General features: G+C 51.4%; 9 protein-coding genes across 9 annotated transcripts; 2 read left to right on the top strand and 7 right to left on the bottom strand.

Moving 5' to 3' along the window:
• Positions 1 to 512: 512 nt before the first annotated feature.
• N7482_003296 (uncharacterized protein) lies at positions 513 to 1,124 on the bottom strand (the record flags this gene model as incomplete). Its single annotated transcript, XM_056685421.1, has 3 exons — positions 513 to 804; positions 891 to 964; positions 1,089 to 1,124. The coding sequence occupies 3 exons, from the start codon at positions 1,122 to 1,124 to the stop codon at positions 513 to 515; spliced, it is 402 nt and encodes a 133-aa protein (XP_056544163.1).
• Positions 1,125 to 1,710: 586 nt separating this feature from the next.
• Positions 1,711 to 2,333, bottom strand: N7482_003295 (uncharacterized protein; the record flags this gene model as incomplete). The annotated part of the gene is made up of 2 exons (XM_056685420.1): positions 1,711 to 2,223; positions 2,298 to 2,333. The coding sequence occupies 2 exons, from the start codon at positions 2,331 to 2,333 to the stop codon at positions 1,711 to 1,713; spliced, it is 549 nt and encodes a 182-aa protein (XP_056544162.1).
• A 1,103-nt stretch (positions 2,334 to 3,436) lies between these two features.
• N7482_003294 (WW domain-containing protein) lies at positions 3,437 to 5,106 on the bottom strand (the record flags this gene model as incomplete). Its single annotated transcript, XM_056685419.1, has 4 exons — positions 3,437 to 4,468; positions 4,522 to 4,671; positions 4,735 to 4,978; positions 5,039 to 5,106. The coding sequence occupies 4 exons, from the start codon at positions 5,104 to 5,106 to the stop codon at positions 3,437 to 3,439; spliced, it is 1,494 nt and encodes a 497-aa protein (XP_056544161.1).
• A 476-nt stretch (positions 5,107 to 5,582) lies between these two features.
• N7482_003293 (uncharacterized protein) lies at positions 5,583 to 7,673 on the bottom strand (the record flags this gene model as incomplete). Its single annotated transcript, XM_056685418.1, has 1 exon — positions 5,583 to 7,673. One exon carries the CDS (start codon positions 7,671 to 7,673, stop codon positions 5,583 to 5,585), a length of 2,091 nt encoding a protein of 696 aa, XP_056544160.1.
• A 640-nt stretch (positions 7,674 to 8,313) lies between these two features.
• N7482_003292 (uncharacterized protein) lies at positions 8,314 to 8,937 on the top strand (the record flags this gene model as incomplete). The annotated part of the gene is made up of 1 exon (XM_056685417.1): positions 8,314 to 8,937. The coding sequence occupies one exon, from the start codon at positions 8,314 to 8,316 to the stop codon at positions 8,935 to 8,937; it is 624 nt and encodes a 207-aa protein (XP_056544159.1).
• Positions 8,938 to 9,445: 508 nt separating this feature from the next.
• On the top strand, positions 9,446 to 10,600 carry N7482_003291 (ARS binding protein 2; the record flags this gene model as incomplete). The annotated part of the gene is made up of 1 exon (XM_056685416.1): positions 9,446 to 10,600. One exon carries the CDS (start codon positions 9,446 to 9,448, stop codon positions 10,598 to 10,600), a length of 1,155 nt encoding a protein of 384 aa, XP_056544158.1.
• Positions 10,601 to 11,369: 769 nt separating this feature from the next.
• On the bottom strand, positions 11,370 to 11,604 carry N7482_003290 (uncharacterized protein; the record flags this gene model as incomplete). The annotated part of the gene is made up of 2 exons (XM_056685415.1): positions 11,370 to 11,483; positions 11,506 to 11,604. The coding sequence occupies 2 exons, from the start codon at positions 11,602 to 11,604 to the stop codon at positions 11,370 to 11,372; spliced, it is 213 nt and encodes a 70-aa protein (XP_056544157.1).
• A 440-nt stretch (positions 11,605 to 12,044) lies between these two features.
• On the bottom strand, positions 12,045 to 12,522 carry N7482_003289 (uncharacterized protein; the record flags this gene model as incomplete). The annotated part of the gene is made up of 3 exons (XM_056685414.1): positions 12,045 to 12,191; positions 12,238 to 12,360; positions 12,415 to 12,522. 3 exons carry the CDS (start codon positions 12,520 to 12,522, stop codon positions 12,045 to 12,047), a joined length of 378 nt encoding a protein of 125 aa, XP_056544156.1.
• An 857-nt stretch (positions 12,523 to 13,379) lies between these two features.
• N7482_003288 (uncharacterized protein) lies at positions 13,380 to 14,217 on the bottom strand (the record flags this gene model as incomplete). The annotated part of the gene is made up of 2 exons (XM_056685413.1): positions 13,380 to 14,069; positions 14,131 to 14,217. 2 exons carry the CDS (start codon positions 14,215 to 14,217, stop codon positions 13,380 to 13,382), a joined length of 777 nt encoding a protein of 258 aa, XP_056544155.1.
• Between the last annotated feature and the right edge of the window lie 247 nt (positions 14,218 to 14,464).

The raw sequence follows: 14,464 nt of genomic DNA, 5'->3' as shown, positions 1-14,464 counted from the left end.
ATGGTAGCATGGGCAAATGCAGTGGCGCATTGCTGGACTCGGTGATGCAGTTTCCGTCTAATCCAGCGACGAGTGCGGAAACACCACCCGCGAACCTTCCACTGGCTTGTGTGCTGCGGAGATACAACGCCTACAACAATAAAATAAAATTGCAGCCCGTCTAAATATGAGGACAGGCCCGACGCTACGCGGTTGGGGTTCGAATCAAATATCATGGGATCAATTCTCGTACGTGCTTTCTCCCTCATCCTGATCCCTAAAGACCCCTTGTGAATAAGCCAGAGAAACGCAATATCCCTGTTTCCCGACAAGCAAGAAACAGAATTCTGAAAAGGCAGGTGGAAGCAGAAACGCAAAAAAGGGGACACAACCCGCTCCCAGTAAACACATGTCCTCAACAACTTCACACCCCGAATGTTGATATGCACAAATGGAGAAAGCACCCTTAGATAGTGACTGACTCATGTCATCCGAGAGGGATAGCATGAGACCGGCACGGCGGCGATGGTCAGCTACGCATCGTCGAAAGAGTCCTGCGCGCCGTACTGGAAACGCTCGTTGCCCTTATTCTCATCCTTGACAGCTGTCGCGGGGGATCCATCATCGTTCTTGCCCTTGACGGTGACCTTGGGCTTGCTCGCACTCTCCTTGGTCGCCTTCATGGTGCTGGCACGCTTCTTGGTGGGCGACGAAGTAAGATCCTTGGTGCGGCCGGCGGACTTGGGGGAGGAGGCGACGATGCCGGCCTTCTCCCTCAGACGCGAGATGCGGTGCTTGATAGCACTGACGGTGCAGTCTGCATGGCTATGTCAGGAAGTATGTTCTGATGCAGATATTGTGCTATATGAAGGCAGGATGTGAGGACGGTGCCCCTGATATCATCCAGTCACCTACCGGGCCCCATGAAGTCCGCGACGGCTTCGTAGTTGATGGTCGAGGTCGTCGAGATGATTCCATTGAGTAGCTATACTCTTGTGTTAACAGGGCCATGCTAGATGAGCCACAGCATAGACGTGGACGAGGCGGCACTGGAGGTCCGCAGATGCCCCTCGTCACGAGCCACAAGTGACTCGAAGGCTCTTGCTTACCTTGGCATCTGCCTTGCTATCCCAGGTCATGGGCATGATGGCGGTTTGGTCTGGATTTTGAGGAAGTTTGGGCACAGTATGTCCAAAAATGTGGGAAGGGGTGGTTGACGAGGGAGAGTTGCAGGGGAGGGAGAGGGGAAGAAGGAAAGAAAGGCACATGAACTTGACTGACCCGCAAATTTTGCGGTGCCCTCAAGGCAGCAAAGCGGGCTTGCATACTCGCTTCACCTCACTTCCGCAAACTGCACTGCATCCAACTGGCGCATCATTGTTCTTGCCGTTAGGGCCAAGCGCCCAAGGCTCGCTGTACCTCATGATCGGTGTTTTGGAAACGTCGGATTATCCCGCTTGACGCACCGGAAAGAATGAAGATCATAGACAGAACTGTTTTGTTTCGACCTAGATAGTTTGGTTTATGTCTCGTCTAATGATTTCCTTGAGTGTCAATCATGCTGCATTCTCCCAGCCACCACAACGAGCATCATCCGCAGACGCGAACTCATGAATTCAAAGAAAATATGCTCCAGAGAAGACAACTTTCAACAGCTCTGGAAACCGAATTAGGCCAGAGCAAAATAGAAACGACTCGCTGGAACGCCCATTGGTAGCCAAGGCCATGTGCCTAATGTTGGTCGTTAAACTGAGTCCACCAGTTACCGGCAAGCGTGGCATCTTGCGAGGCGTTGTAACCTGTATTGCAGGTGCTCCGCTCGTCCCCAAGGAGCTCGCCAGAGTCTTCCTGGGTCTTGAGTGCGGCGGGAGGAGAGGAGGGCCCGTGCTTGCGCTGGCGTTTGGCGGGAGACGGGGTGGCGTACGAGTCACCAGCCTTGGTGATCTTGTCGCGCTTTGTGGCATTCGACTGACTGGTGCCAGACTTGGTCTCTTTCTTCGCTTTGAATGCCTTAACCGCATGCAGAGCCTCCTCTTCCTCCTCCTGATGCTTCATTTGTTCCTTTCTGACGATGGCGCGGAGGTGCTGCTTGATAGCTTCCGCAGTGCAGGCTGGATAGTAGGTTAGACAGACAAAAGGACAAAGCAAGATGGTAACCAGGAATGACCAACTGCCACCCATACGCTTAGCCGCGCCCTCCCAGTCAAAATGGGAGCCGCAGGTTTGCCAGATGACAATGAGGAGCTATCCTCGTGAGCCGTTTAGTAAGGTGAATATGTGCAACTTCTCATGAACGAAAGCGTCCATAGAACACTCACTCTGTGCTCCTGGTCCTTATTCCAGCTAATCACCATATTGCTGAGAGAAAGTTGATATCAATCGTGATCTTGGCGTGTTGGTAGTGGTGATGTATGCGAAGAAAGGTGGGTGTGATGTGAGGAAAATCGTGGGGACCTAAAAAAAGACCGTGAATCCCCTTTCAGCTAGTGACATTTACTTCAAATCTAGAGCCACAAAATCACCATGCAGATATATGCAATATAAAGACCTTTCATCTCCTACTCAGAAAGGCACTCACATTGGGCACATTTACGTGCCTCCGCCTATAATATTTTGGGATGCTTCGATGTGCTTGTTGTGGCTGCATTTTGGTAGCCATGATGCTGATAGTAGTACCCCTCTCCTGAAATCAGAACTTGAAAGCTAAACTATCCAAGATCTCTATTGCTTGAGTCTCACCAGACTGCTCGGGGCCCGTTGGGCTAGCCGGATAACTGAAAACTAAAAGGACGAAAGGTTTATCGTAGGATGAAGAGGAAGCGAGAACTACTAGATAATGCAAAGCCAATAAAGAAGACACAGAGTCTACATCACTTGATTCGTCATAATTCTGCAGTCACTGACCCGTTGGGCATCTTGTAATTCAAAATTCTTCTCTGAGACAAAAGATCTAGTCTGCTGTAGCCTAGGTTCATGTATAAATAAACTGTCAAGAGCGGGAAGCTACGCCAGAGAGGCCAGATCAAATCGCACATTTGTATCCACATAATTACCCAGAAATTGGTGTGATTACAAGGATTAAAGCAACACCTTGATGCCTCTCAAGAGTTGAAGTGGACGGAAAAGTTAGGTCTTAATTGGTCACGTGCAAGACGTGTCCCAAAGGTCGTTCGCAACATAATTTAGTTTCTGGACCCACCAGAGCGAGAGACGTGATGAGACTAAAGTCACAGGGCGCTGTGAAGATATCCGAACCCCTAGTTACGTGATATATAATTGACTATATACGAGGCAAGGAAAACATAATTTCTCTCTACTAGGGAATAAAACGATGAATTATCCGGAAGGCAGCGGCCGCAAATCCAAGGGAATCTATAACGAAACATGATGCCAAAAGGAGAAAATATGCGTATCCACTCTGTTCAAACGATGCCGGCGTATATCAATTGGTCACGACTCAGCCGTAGTGAGATTGTGTGGGTGGTCCAGATGTTGGCGGCGTTGAGGACGCCCAGGGACCGCTTACAAATTGGGCATCAGAGGCCGCAATGCGCGAGCCACCAGCTGAATTCGTCCACTGGCCTTGGTAGCCAGATAGCTGGCCACCCCGCGGATGATACTCCGTTCCAGTATGCACCGATGTTGTATTGAGAGTGCCGATCTCAGGCTGTGGGGGCAAATACTGGTGGATACCGGTCTGGATAAGAGGATTCTGATAATACCGGGCGCCCCCATGGAATTCAGGGGTTGTGAGCAATACCATCGAGTTGAAGCCCGCACCTGAGTGCGTCCGCGACATACTGGTGCTCTGATAAGAACCTTGGTCATTCAATGACTGGGGCGGGTACCCTCGCAAGGATGTTTGCGGATCTTGTTGGAAGCCAAAACTTTGGTGGGAATGCGATTGGGACAAAGGATGTTCCGCCGGAACATTAGCTTGGTCCGTACTGGCATGAGAATGCGCCGAAAAAGTGCTTTGAGGGTGTTGCAGTCCCTCTTGACTGCCACTGAAGGCGCTGCCCGGATGCGAGGGATTGGAGGATTGTGTGGAGCTTGACGCAAAGTTTGGCGGAGACTGTACAGTAGTTTGTGGAGTAGTATAGGAGTTGAAATATGGCTGAGACAAGGTTGAGGAGGCATAGTTGCCAGACGGAATTTCAGGAGCATGACGCGGATTGGCATGATGTTCTTCAAGTTGCCACTTCGGCTGGGGTGGAAGAAAGGTGCTAAGACGAGGAAGCTGGTTCTCTGGGTAATCTATCGAGGATGGATATGCCGACATATGACATGCTTGCTGCGAGTCCCCAAAGCGCCGATAACTCTCCGCACTATGACTTGCACTAGGTCCACTTGGGTGTGCCTGCGTAATCTGGGTATGGTTGCCCCAGGTTGGCTGTTGGTGACTCTGCACCAAAGGTTGTCCATGGCTGGGGAAAACAGTTGCTGCTCCAGGAGCCACGTTTCCCGAGACGGTTTGATGTGATTGATCCTAGGAAGCTTTCAGTGATATGCACCAGTATCAACCTCGCAGGTCTAATATACCGGTCCATAACCCCCATTACCGGGTGAAAAGTGCTGGGCGTAGGCCCTAGGCCCATTCTGGGAGATCTGGTTCGGGTGCCATCCTAAAGCCCCCAAAGACCCCTGCATGGAAGCGCCCGGTTGTCCATTGAGCTCGGAGCTTAGGGAGCTCTATCCCACCATCAGTGCCACTCTTGCAATTCTTGTGCAGACATTATGAGCGCGATTCTATACGGAAATTTTCGCACCGTCCGCCACCGACTCCATCCGCTCTACCAGTGTATTCCCCGTCGTTGTCACCCGAGGGCTGTTGGTTGATGGCCGCGAGGGCGGAGCTTGCGAGGGGCCCGTCCCGATGGATGTCGGTGTGGTGGACGGAGTCAGAACGACCGGTTCGGTTGGAATGTCCCATTGCGATTTCCCGGTCGCTCGTTGGACATAATACCACTTGCGCTGAACGCCCTCCCACTGTGGGAGCCTGGACACATATGCCGTCAACATTGAACAGGCAAAGGCGATGGTCATGGGGCCCACTTACCAGCCTTCGGGCAGTTGAGGCGGAGGAGAGGATGGGCCTGCAGTGTCTTCAGGGGCATCTTGCGCCATTCCGAACACAGTCAGAGGATGGGCGGCAAGTCACTGAAAGAGAGAAGCACTCCGAAGGGGTAGGGCGTTATGAGCGTGGTGAGGTGATCCTGTGGGGCCCCGGGCTTGGCTTGGCGATCACGCTTCAACGTGATCGGACTGCACAAGAGAGCGATAACTACCGTTGTAGTGCATACTGCCGCAACAAGGTGAGCTAACGACTAGAGAATCAATGAAATCTGCTGGCTGTTGATACATTGGTGTGACTTTTGAACCCCAAAATTGTCTAATCGTTATAAGATAGAATTCCCCGAGTCCCAAATCCTTAACCTGTCCGTCCATTAAACCGTCCACGTCTAGTCCGTACCTGAGTTCTCCATAACTGGCCCTTCATTTTCCTTAAAATAACGCCTGGACATTTCACGCGGAGTGAATGCCAAATCGTGACATACCAAATAAAAGAGAAGGGGGGAAATAATCATAAACACCATGAGAAATTACCACGCATGACGGTCCGCAGGTTCCCAGTCATCGCCATCCCAGTCCTCGTCACCACTCAGCTCATCATCGAGGAAGTCATCTTCGTTGAACTGGGTTTCTGTAGGACGCTGATTGTCGATCCGAATATTGACCACATCGCACATCCCTTGACGAGCATCCTCATCGGGTGGAAGGGATGGAGACGGAGATTGGGAACCCTTACGCTGTGCGAGGCGCACGCTCTGGCGCTTGGATGGAGTGGAAGGGCCACTACCAGCAGAGCTAGGGCGTGCTGGATAAACTCCAATAGCAGGTTGCCTAGATTGGAGAGGGCGCTTGCGAAGAGAGCGGAGGTTCGGGTCAGGAGGTGCGCTATGGCGTAAAAATGTAGTCTCCAGTTGATGAATCCACCGCTCACGGAAGGTAGCGCGATCACGCCAGCCGATCTTAAGAATCGCTGTGATAGTCAGGCAGCGCAGGTCGCGCAACTTGGGTGCAGCATCGACCAAGGACATGAAGAACGACTCTGCCGTGGTCTCGCTAAGTTTTTTGAGTTGGATTAACTCGATCTCCTGGATCTTTTCTGGCCACTTCGGGATTTCCGACTCAGCTAGAAGCTCGTGGAAGTGTGGTTCGGTGTCGTGGTAGCTTGACCAGTCGTGAAGGGAAACGTCCATCTTGAATCGCTCAAGGTTGGGGCAATGTTCCCCGAGATGAGTAATGAAGGACATGGTCAGGTGTCGATTGTGACTGAGCCTCAGTTCCCGTAGCTCCTGGCCGCGGGATTTCAGATAGGTAGCAAGACAGGAAGAGAGCATGCGGTCGCAGTTGGAAAGGGTAAGCGAGCGAAGTGCTGATGGCAGCTGTGGCAGAATACTCTTTCCCACAAGGGTGCATTCAATGAACTCTAAGCGATGAAGACGAGGGAGTTCCCGTACCACACCAGCGAGGGAGGCTTCCATGTCACGGGTGTCCTCTCGAGTGCGATCATCAACATGAAGCAGACGAAGATGTTCCAAATGCTGAAAGGCAGCCCGTTGGTGTTTCTCCAGCATAAATGGAAGAAGGTCGTGGGTATCCATGAAACGGCCATTCCAGTCCCAGCTGCGAAGAAGAATACCAGATTCATCAATAGCTGAAAATAGAGATTCAGGATATGACCACTTGGATGAGGTGATGCCGTAAGAAGGAATGCCGATGATAAAGTCATCTTTGTGGAAAAGTCGCATTTTCTGCACTAAAGGAGTAGTCGCAATCAGTTTAGAGAGGTCGAAGTAGCCAAGCTGAGGCCCAGTTTTGTAAAGTAGAACAGATTCAGCATCCACATGAAGCTCTTTGACCTTCGCAGAATAGTTGATCGACAGCGACCCCTGCGGCTTTGAGAGCAGGTTCAAAAGATCGAAGCTCTTGGATGCTGGGATTAGCGGAGGAGAGTGGTAAAGAGCCGCAAGAGCCGGTTCCAGGAATTGTCGACACAAGAGCGCCATACCAAGAAGCCACTTGGCCGACTTGGTTCGCAGCATCAGCTGTTCGTCAACAAGGGGAAAGGATGCGCGCAGGAAAATGTCGAAAAGCACATGATATGGGAGCGTCGCCCATGGAGGAACAACACTGGAGGTGAGAAATATTTCCTCGCCCGCATAGACTCGAGTGCGCTTTTTCAAAGGCTGTCCCAGTGCTTTGGACGTTTTTTTCTGAGTTGTCTGGGTCCGTTTTGGCTGCGACCGTCGCGTAGGCCGGTTGCTCTTGGAGAGACGAGTATTGCGAGTGGTCGAAGAGGCAGAGCCGGCTTCAGAATGCAGATGGGGAAGCATGTTGTCCGAAGGTAGGGTACGAGGATGAGCTTCAGATGTACTCCGCTCGCTGTCGGTAGATGAGCCTTCTGAATTCGCATCCGAAGACTCCTCGCGATAAGATGGACGAATTCCGGATGAAGTGCGCGGGCGGAGAGATACAGAAGAACGCCTCGACACGGCATCGTGTAATTCCTCATGCTGATTTAGATCATCGCCGGAAGTGCTGTCTTCATGGTATGTCTCAACCTTCGTGCGGGTTGATCGGACGGGTCGAGAGGAGCTCGAGCGCGCACCCGAGCGCGCCGGTGCCATGGCTTCTCGATCAGCGCTAGTAGGTCTTCAGTAAGCAGAACGACATTTTCCGGACACTTCAGATGCCCCCAGATATTTCGTATGGCTGGAACAAGGATTGTCTGGGGGAGCCCGAGGGAAGGCAGATGCGATGACTTCAGCAGCTCTTTGCTGCGGATGCGACGGCAGGAGCGATCAGCCCTATCGATAAGAAAGTACCCCGATGTTCTAGGCTAGGCCATAGAGGAGCTAGTTGCTCCCGTGACCAATCCAGGCATAACACCCCCGCCCTCAGGCATAAACGCTAGGCCATATTAGGGAACACTAGAGACAGCCAAAATTAGAACTCAGCTTGAGCTTGGATGGCGCTTCCAGCCACCTCGGGGTGATCCTCGTGGGTGGATGCTTCGTGGACTTCTATTCATTGCCGTCCCCAAAAGGTGCTCTTCATTTCAAGTTTGGACCAGCCGTGACGACTATGGGAAAGTCTGATTTATGCGATCCACAGAGCCCATGAGACATCGTCAACACAGCAGGTCTGCTCTCGCCCTCTCTCTTGTTGGGGAGGTGACGACATCTGAGGGGTCCGATGGAAACAACATTCCCAGTGCTTATGGAGACGACGGAGCGTTCCAGCCGAAACGACCTCACGTCGTCTCAAATGGTGATCCAGCAGTATGCGCGATATCCGCCGGCGATGGAGTCAACGCTTCAGAGTGCCTCCTCCCTAGGGAGTGCTCGAAGCCAGATTGACACCAATAAATCGCCCCCAATGCATCGCAAGGAAACCCCTAGAAGCCTACAGTCCTCTCCACGAGGAATACGCTCAGCTATACCGCCATCATCCGCTGCGCGATCTGGCCTGTCCATGTCTCCACCAGTTTTTGACGCCATGCGTCATCCTCAGATGAAAGGAGCAGCGGATCAAGCTGAATCTCGCAATCTACCATCGCGGGACGTGACTGATGATACTATCGACGAAGCCTACGTTTTGTTCATTTTCTACTGCAATCCTAACGTGCCTTCCTCCGTTGATACCTCGGAGCTCCGCAAGACGTTTCGTTGTCCCCCGCGGAGTGATGGCAAGAGCTTTAGTGTTTTTACTCTATTTGAACTTATTCGAAAACTCGACAATAAAGAGCTGAAGACCTGGATCCAATTGGCGATTGAACTGGGCGTTGAGCCCCCTTCAATGGAAAAGAAGCAGAGCACGCAGAAGGTCCAGCAGTATGCGGTTCGGCTCAAGGTATGCGCCATCCCCTTTGAAGCCCTTCTGTATCTCTAACCTCCCAATAGCGGTGGATGCGCGCCATGCATGTCGATGCTTTCTTCGAATTTTGCTTGGGCCACCCCCATCCATACTATACTCAGCTACCCCCTCCGGACCCTTCGTCAGTGAATCTCGCGATGGCGTCCCGCTAGAAGAAGATCTCGCTCTCCGAGCACTAGTTCCACAATGGAAGCCCAAGCGTGGCCGAAAACGCGCAGATGAAAGAGAGCTCGAAGAAGAAAAAGCCGCAAAGCGGCCACAACTAGATACTTCGGTAGCTGGCTTGCAACCAAGTGGTTTCCATGGTCATTCGGTTACTTTCCCACACAGTGCTATTCCTTTCAGTGCTTATCCTGCCGATGAGGATCCCTGGATGACGGCATCATCTTCATTTCCACCACCCAGTACGTCGGACCATCAACGTCACGACCTACATTGGAGGCTCACGGAACGGGAGATCTCGCCCGCCGGCTACCCTCACTCAGCTATCATTCCAAGGGGAACTCAACCATCGGAAGCCCTCATGACTGCCGAGCCACGCTCTGCCGTCACTCCATCTTCAGGGGAAAAGGCCCGCGCTAGACGAAGGCATGGACCGGCTGTGTCGTCCGCTTGGCCGAATAGCAACGGCTCGATAACAGGGAAGAGTCGCGGGAGGCCGCCCAATACATCATCGACATCAGGGTCATTCTCTACCTTCCAGGTGAACCCAAGTCGGGATTCCTCGCAGGTTCTTCAGCCCCATATTACGCAGTCCTCCCCGCTTGTAATTGACCAGGACTCTTCAAATGTCGTGGTGGCCTCTTCCTATGACCGGTCGCCAACACCTGCCAATCAGGGAAGACCTGGTAAACTTCAATTACAGGTTCCTCCACACTTAGGCGCTCCGGTGCGCCTTGCTACACCTCCCACACTTCTAGTCAATGGCGTCAACGGCGCGGTTGTGCCCCAAGATCAAGGGCCGCATGATTCTCAGTCCGCCCATAAGGCAGATTCCCTCAGTCATGGTGGTCCATTGGCAGAGCAAGGCATGCCAACAAATGACCCAAAAATACCAATGGAGGACATTATCCCCACTATGTCAAACGCGCTTCTCCATGCACGTGTCACAGGACAAACATCTCATATAACACCGGATGAGGCTCGGGCTTTGGCGTCAGCATTGGCCATAAGTTTGAGCACCCTATACTCACACTTACCTTTCCAACTTCCCTCATTTCTTTTAGTCTTCCAGCTTGGTATTGGGCACCATTTTGGTCTTCCGGTCAACAGTCAGCACTCAATAACTGTGAATACTGAGCATGCTACCCCAAATACAGCCATGGTCGGCCTGTCGGGCCCGGTAGAACCTGTGGGTGGAACGCGATATACCGTCTCCTTCGAGTATAATCCATCTTGTCGTCTGTCTTTGCAGGTTGTGCTAGCAAACTTCAAGACAGGAACCGTCCCCGATGGTACTTTCAATCAAATGATAGTTCCCCCCCCGGTCTCGGATCCACTTGACCAGAATAATGATATACCTGGATTTGACCCCGAGGAGGATGATCTTGGCCATTCCGCCTCGGACGCTACCTGGAAGCAACGCTATATAAGGCTTCGAGCCCAGATGCAGAAAAAAGAACGGGCTTTATCCCAATACAAGCGCAAGATTGTGGAATCAGTGATGGCAGATATCTGAACGACCTACACTATGATCACATCCACATTCGTGGTACCATGTTTCAAGGTGCCTTTCATTCTCAGCGTTCTGCTCTTCTTTTCGTGATACGATACGATACCCCTCTGAATCTCACTATCACTCATTAATTTATTTGCCGAGTTTATGGCTTGATGTATATGTTTATTTTCCGCGTGTGGTATTGACTTGATTGTAGAAACAGGAATTCATCCTCTACGATCTGGAAACAAACTCCCAGCGGAATGGCTGTATCGAAAGCGTATCTAATTAATGTTATCGCGCATTATGCGCCCCAATTTTTGTGCCTCCCTGATCAGATAACGAAGAGCAGAAATAACACACCCCAACTTTGTTTGCACACCACCAGCGTAGGCCACTTCATTACCCTTCGTGACCTCCAGGGAAATACAGAAAGTGGTGGGAGGGATACCACTGGCAAAGAAATTCCCGAACATCCAATAGGTTCATGGCTCGGCTCGGTCCCACACCATCAAATTCCGCGTGTCATTCACTTGTCGTCTTCACCCTCAGGGCCAGCGTCGCCTGCGCCTCCCTGATAACCCTCCTCCTCTCCCCTTTCCCCCTTGGGGAAGTTCAGGCGTCCGATTCGGGGTGGCCGGGCCAGCTCCCAAAGAGGTCGTGCCCCGGGTCGCAGCCGCCTTCGGGGGCTGGTAGGAGGTAGTAAGGCCGTGAGAGTTGAGAAACCGCGCAGAGCGTGTAGCAAGTTATCACGTAAGTTTGTGGGAATCTGGCTCTTCATTCAGGAAACTCATGTGGCACCCTTCGATTTGATTCCATGGTCTTGGGCCAGGTCTTCGAAAATCAACATAACGTAATGCAACACGTACATGTTAATCGTGTTGCCAAGTGGGCCAGAGCCAATCTGTCTAGCGGACGAGGCTTACCTTTTGTATCTTTCCTTCCTTGGAGTGGAGAATACAGGCGATCAATAGCGCCACCTGATTGATATTGTTATCCTTGATGTGCTTGGTCAGGAAAGACATCCTAACTGTCTTGAGACGTCACTGCAGGTCGAAAAAATGCCCTGTAATAATAACCTCCCAGGAAGCAGCGGAGCAACAAATGATACTACGATGCTTGCCTTAATCCTGTGGTTGGAAGTGCATGTTTGGGGGTCTTGTTTAGTGGAAGAGCAGAGGAAGTAGCGCAAGTAGAATCAATGAATTTCAAATTCCCAGACGCCTGATAACTGTTGCAAGTAAATTCTCCCCGCTAACCACTGAAATTCAAATAGAATCTTATGGCGCGGGTTAAATCTACTACACCGAACCTAATGCTGAGATCCCCCGAGTATGAAATTCGAGAAGTGAGTCGGGCCATAAAGCATCCAGGCCACCACAGAGCTCAGAAAGTTGGTTGACGGGGCGGACATGAAGTGGGCGGTAGATAGAACGGCCTCTTGTAATCCTTTGAGGCAGAAGGCTTAAATTTCCCCCTCATTGGGCTTGTCATCGTCAGTGTCGTCCTGGATGGACTCGGGCTCCCTGACAACCTCCGCCTTAGGCTGGCGTCCGCGCTTGGCAGTCGATTTCTGGACCTTGTTGGGGGACACCTTTGGGATCGCCGGAGACTTGACATCTTAGTCGGCTGCTATTATCTCGAAGTTGCACACTTACCTTGGAGCGGGGATAGAACACGTCGACCGGGATCGAGTATTTTCTCTTGAGGCTGCCGAATCGATTACCAGCGGACTTGACATTGCCGTATCCCAGTGCCTCGGCGACAGCTCCCATGTCAATCTAGAACGTTATCAGCCTCGTAAGTTAGAGATTATGAGCAGTCGGTGCATCTACCTTCTTGCTAGTCGCATCCATCGACTTCAAACACTGGGCCAGGAACGCATTCTCCTGGTCCAGGCCGGAGTCAGCGGCAGGGGACGCCGGTGCCTTGGGAGGAGCCATTCTGAACGTTCGGACGTGGACTTTTGCGGGGGTGATATGAAGAGTCAAGTAAGGACAGCAAGAGTGCTGGTGGGTTCCGAGGAGGAGAGGATGGAAAGGAAGAGGAATGGTGAATGTCGGGGGCGGAATAGGAAGAGAGTCGAAGTGAGAGAAAAGTCGTAACGCGCTTCCAGGCAAGGTACGGAATATTTTGTGGAACCAGTCGTGTCAAGCTCAACGACCAGAATTATCAGTCCGCAGCCTCTCACAGGGCAATCACAACAAAACCATTATTTACCAAGTCGACCTAAGGCCACTCTCGGGCCCATGTGTGCTGTTTGAGCTAGGTCACCCACCTGTCCAACCCCACAACGTAACTGTGGGAATATGATTTCGTTTTAGTTGAGGGTACAATCTGGAGGATTACAGCAAACATATATGAGTTATTAGTAGCAGCTTCTTCTTGAGTGGTTGCTTGACTAGCACATTGAGTGTGTGTTCAAAAAGTGAGTCCGATGAGGTCCAGACCTAGCACAGGAGAGTGCGTGATGTTCAAATAAGCCTCAGAAGTAGGGTACCAATAACAGGGCTTTCTATCGCAGAGTTTTGCTGTTGTCGAGTGGTTTAGGTTGCGATAGTGACTTTTCCCAAGATGTATCCAAGCTCTAAGGATGTATGCTTGCTATAGTATGGTCCGGCAGTCCGGATGAGTGTGGCTCAATAACGCCTGCACAAATGCTCCTCTCTTGGTTACTGTGGTACTAGAAACGGTTTTGCTTTGAGAAATCTAATTCTATTCATTAACGATAGAGAACAGCAAACAAGAATAGACAATTTGGCCGATTTGGGAGCATGGAAGATTCAAGTCCAAATGCTGGCTAACTCATCCAGGATTTGCCATCGGGGATCTCTTCCACTTTGACCACCACATCTTTGGACTTGGATTCATATGCCTCGGGTTCCTCCTTGATCTCCATGGGGGAGGGGGCAGATTCGGTTTGTTGCTGTGTTGCAGGCCCCCAAGTAATCATTGGGGGATAATTGAAGGAAGCTGCCTGTGCGGAGAAGTCTTGCATATCTACCTCATGGGATATCGGAAATGATGAATAGGAAGCGAAAGGCGATGGGATCAAAGGCAGTGAAGATGGCATGCCCGAGGCAAGAGAGAATGACATTCCACTCGAATGGTACTGGGGCCAAGCGCCTTGAGAGACTTTTGTAATTGACTGCATGTGGTTTGGTGGCCTAATTCGTGCATAATCATGGCCAAGACGGTCTGCGGTGCCGGGGGTGGCAGAGCCTTGACTACCAGATTCGTGTTTAATGAATGGGTTGGACTGGAAGGGCGACTCTGTTGGCTCCAAGTACGGCGCGATCCCGGACTGGGAAAACTGTGGTGACGCCTGTATGTTTCCCTTTAGAGGATCCTTTCCGGCTTTCTTCGCGTTCCTCTTTTTGATTGCTCGTGGAGATGGCCCGTCCATCTGCGTTTTGAACCGTGAGTATCGCATGCGGGCAGCATGGCCGTTCGAAATTTCAAGCTCAGAAGCCACTCGGTTCCAATCAATCTAGTAGGGCTAAGCATTAATTCCGTCTCAGCTCGGATTCAAACATCAACAATGGACTCACGGTCTTCAAGTCCAGTTGTTTGATGATGGCGTGGAGAAACTTTGGCGTCGGGCCATCCGTGTCTAACACCTTGCTCCGTTGACCCATGGCTGCAATCCTGAGGTCAGCCTTTAAAAAGAGGACGGAGAAGTCTCAGGTAGGGTACCCAACCGAGTGGGTAGGATGAACTTTGAAGCTAAGATGGCAGTAAAAACCTACCTATTGCACTCTCGTGCACATTTTACTCCAATATATATTCGGCTCTCAGCAAAGTGACGACAAAGCGAGGCCAGCAGGTGCGTGCTCTCCGCTAGCGGGACTAAGTCAATAATCAAAAGCAACTTCTTTGCATGCC

Source organism: Penicillium canariense (assembly GCF_028826845.1).
Source record: "Penicillium canariense strain IBT 26290 chromosome Unknown utg000002l_segment0_segment0, whole genome shotgun sequence".
Taxonomy (NCBI): domain Eukaryota; kingdom Fungi; phylum Ascomycota; class Eurotiomycetes; order Eurotiales; family Aspergillaceae; genus Penicillium; species Penicillium canariense.
This window is presented reverse-complemented; position numbering and strand designations above follow the sequence as displayed.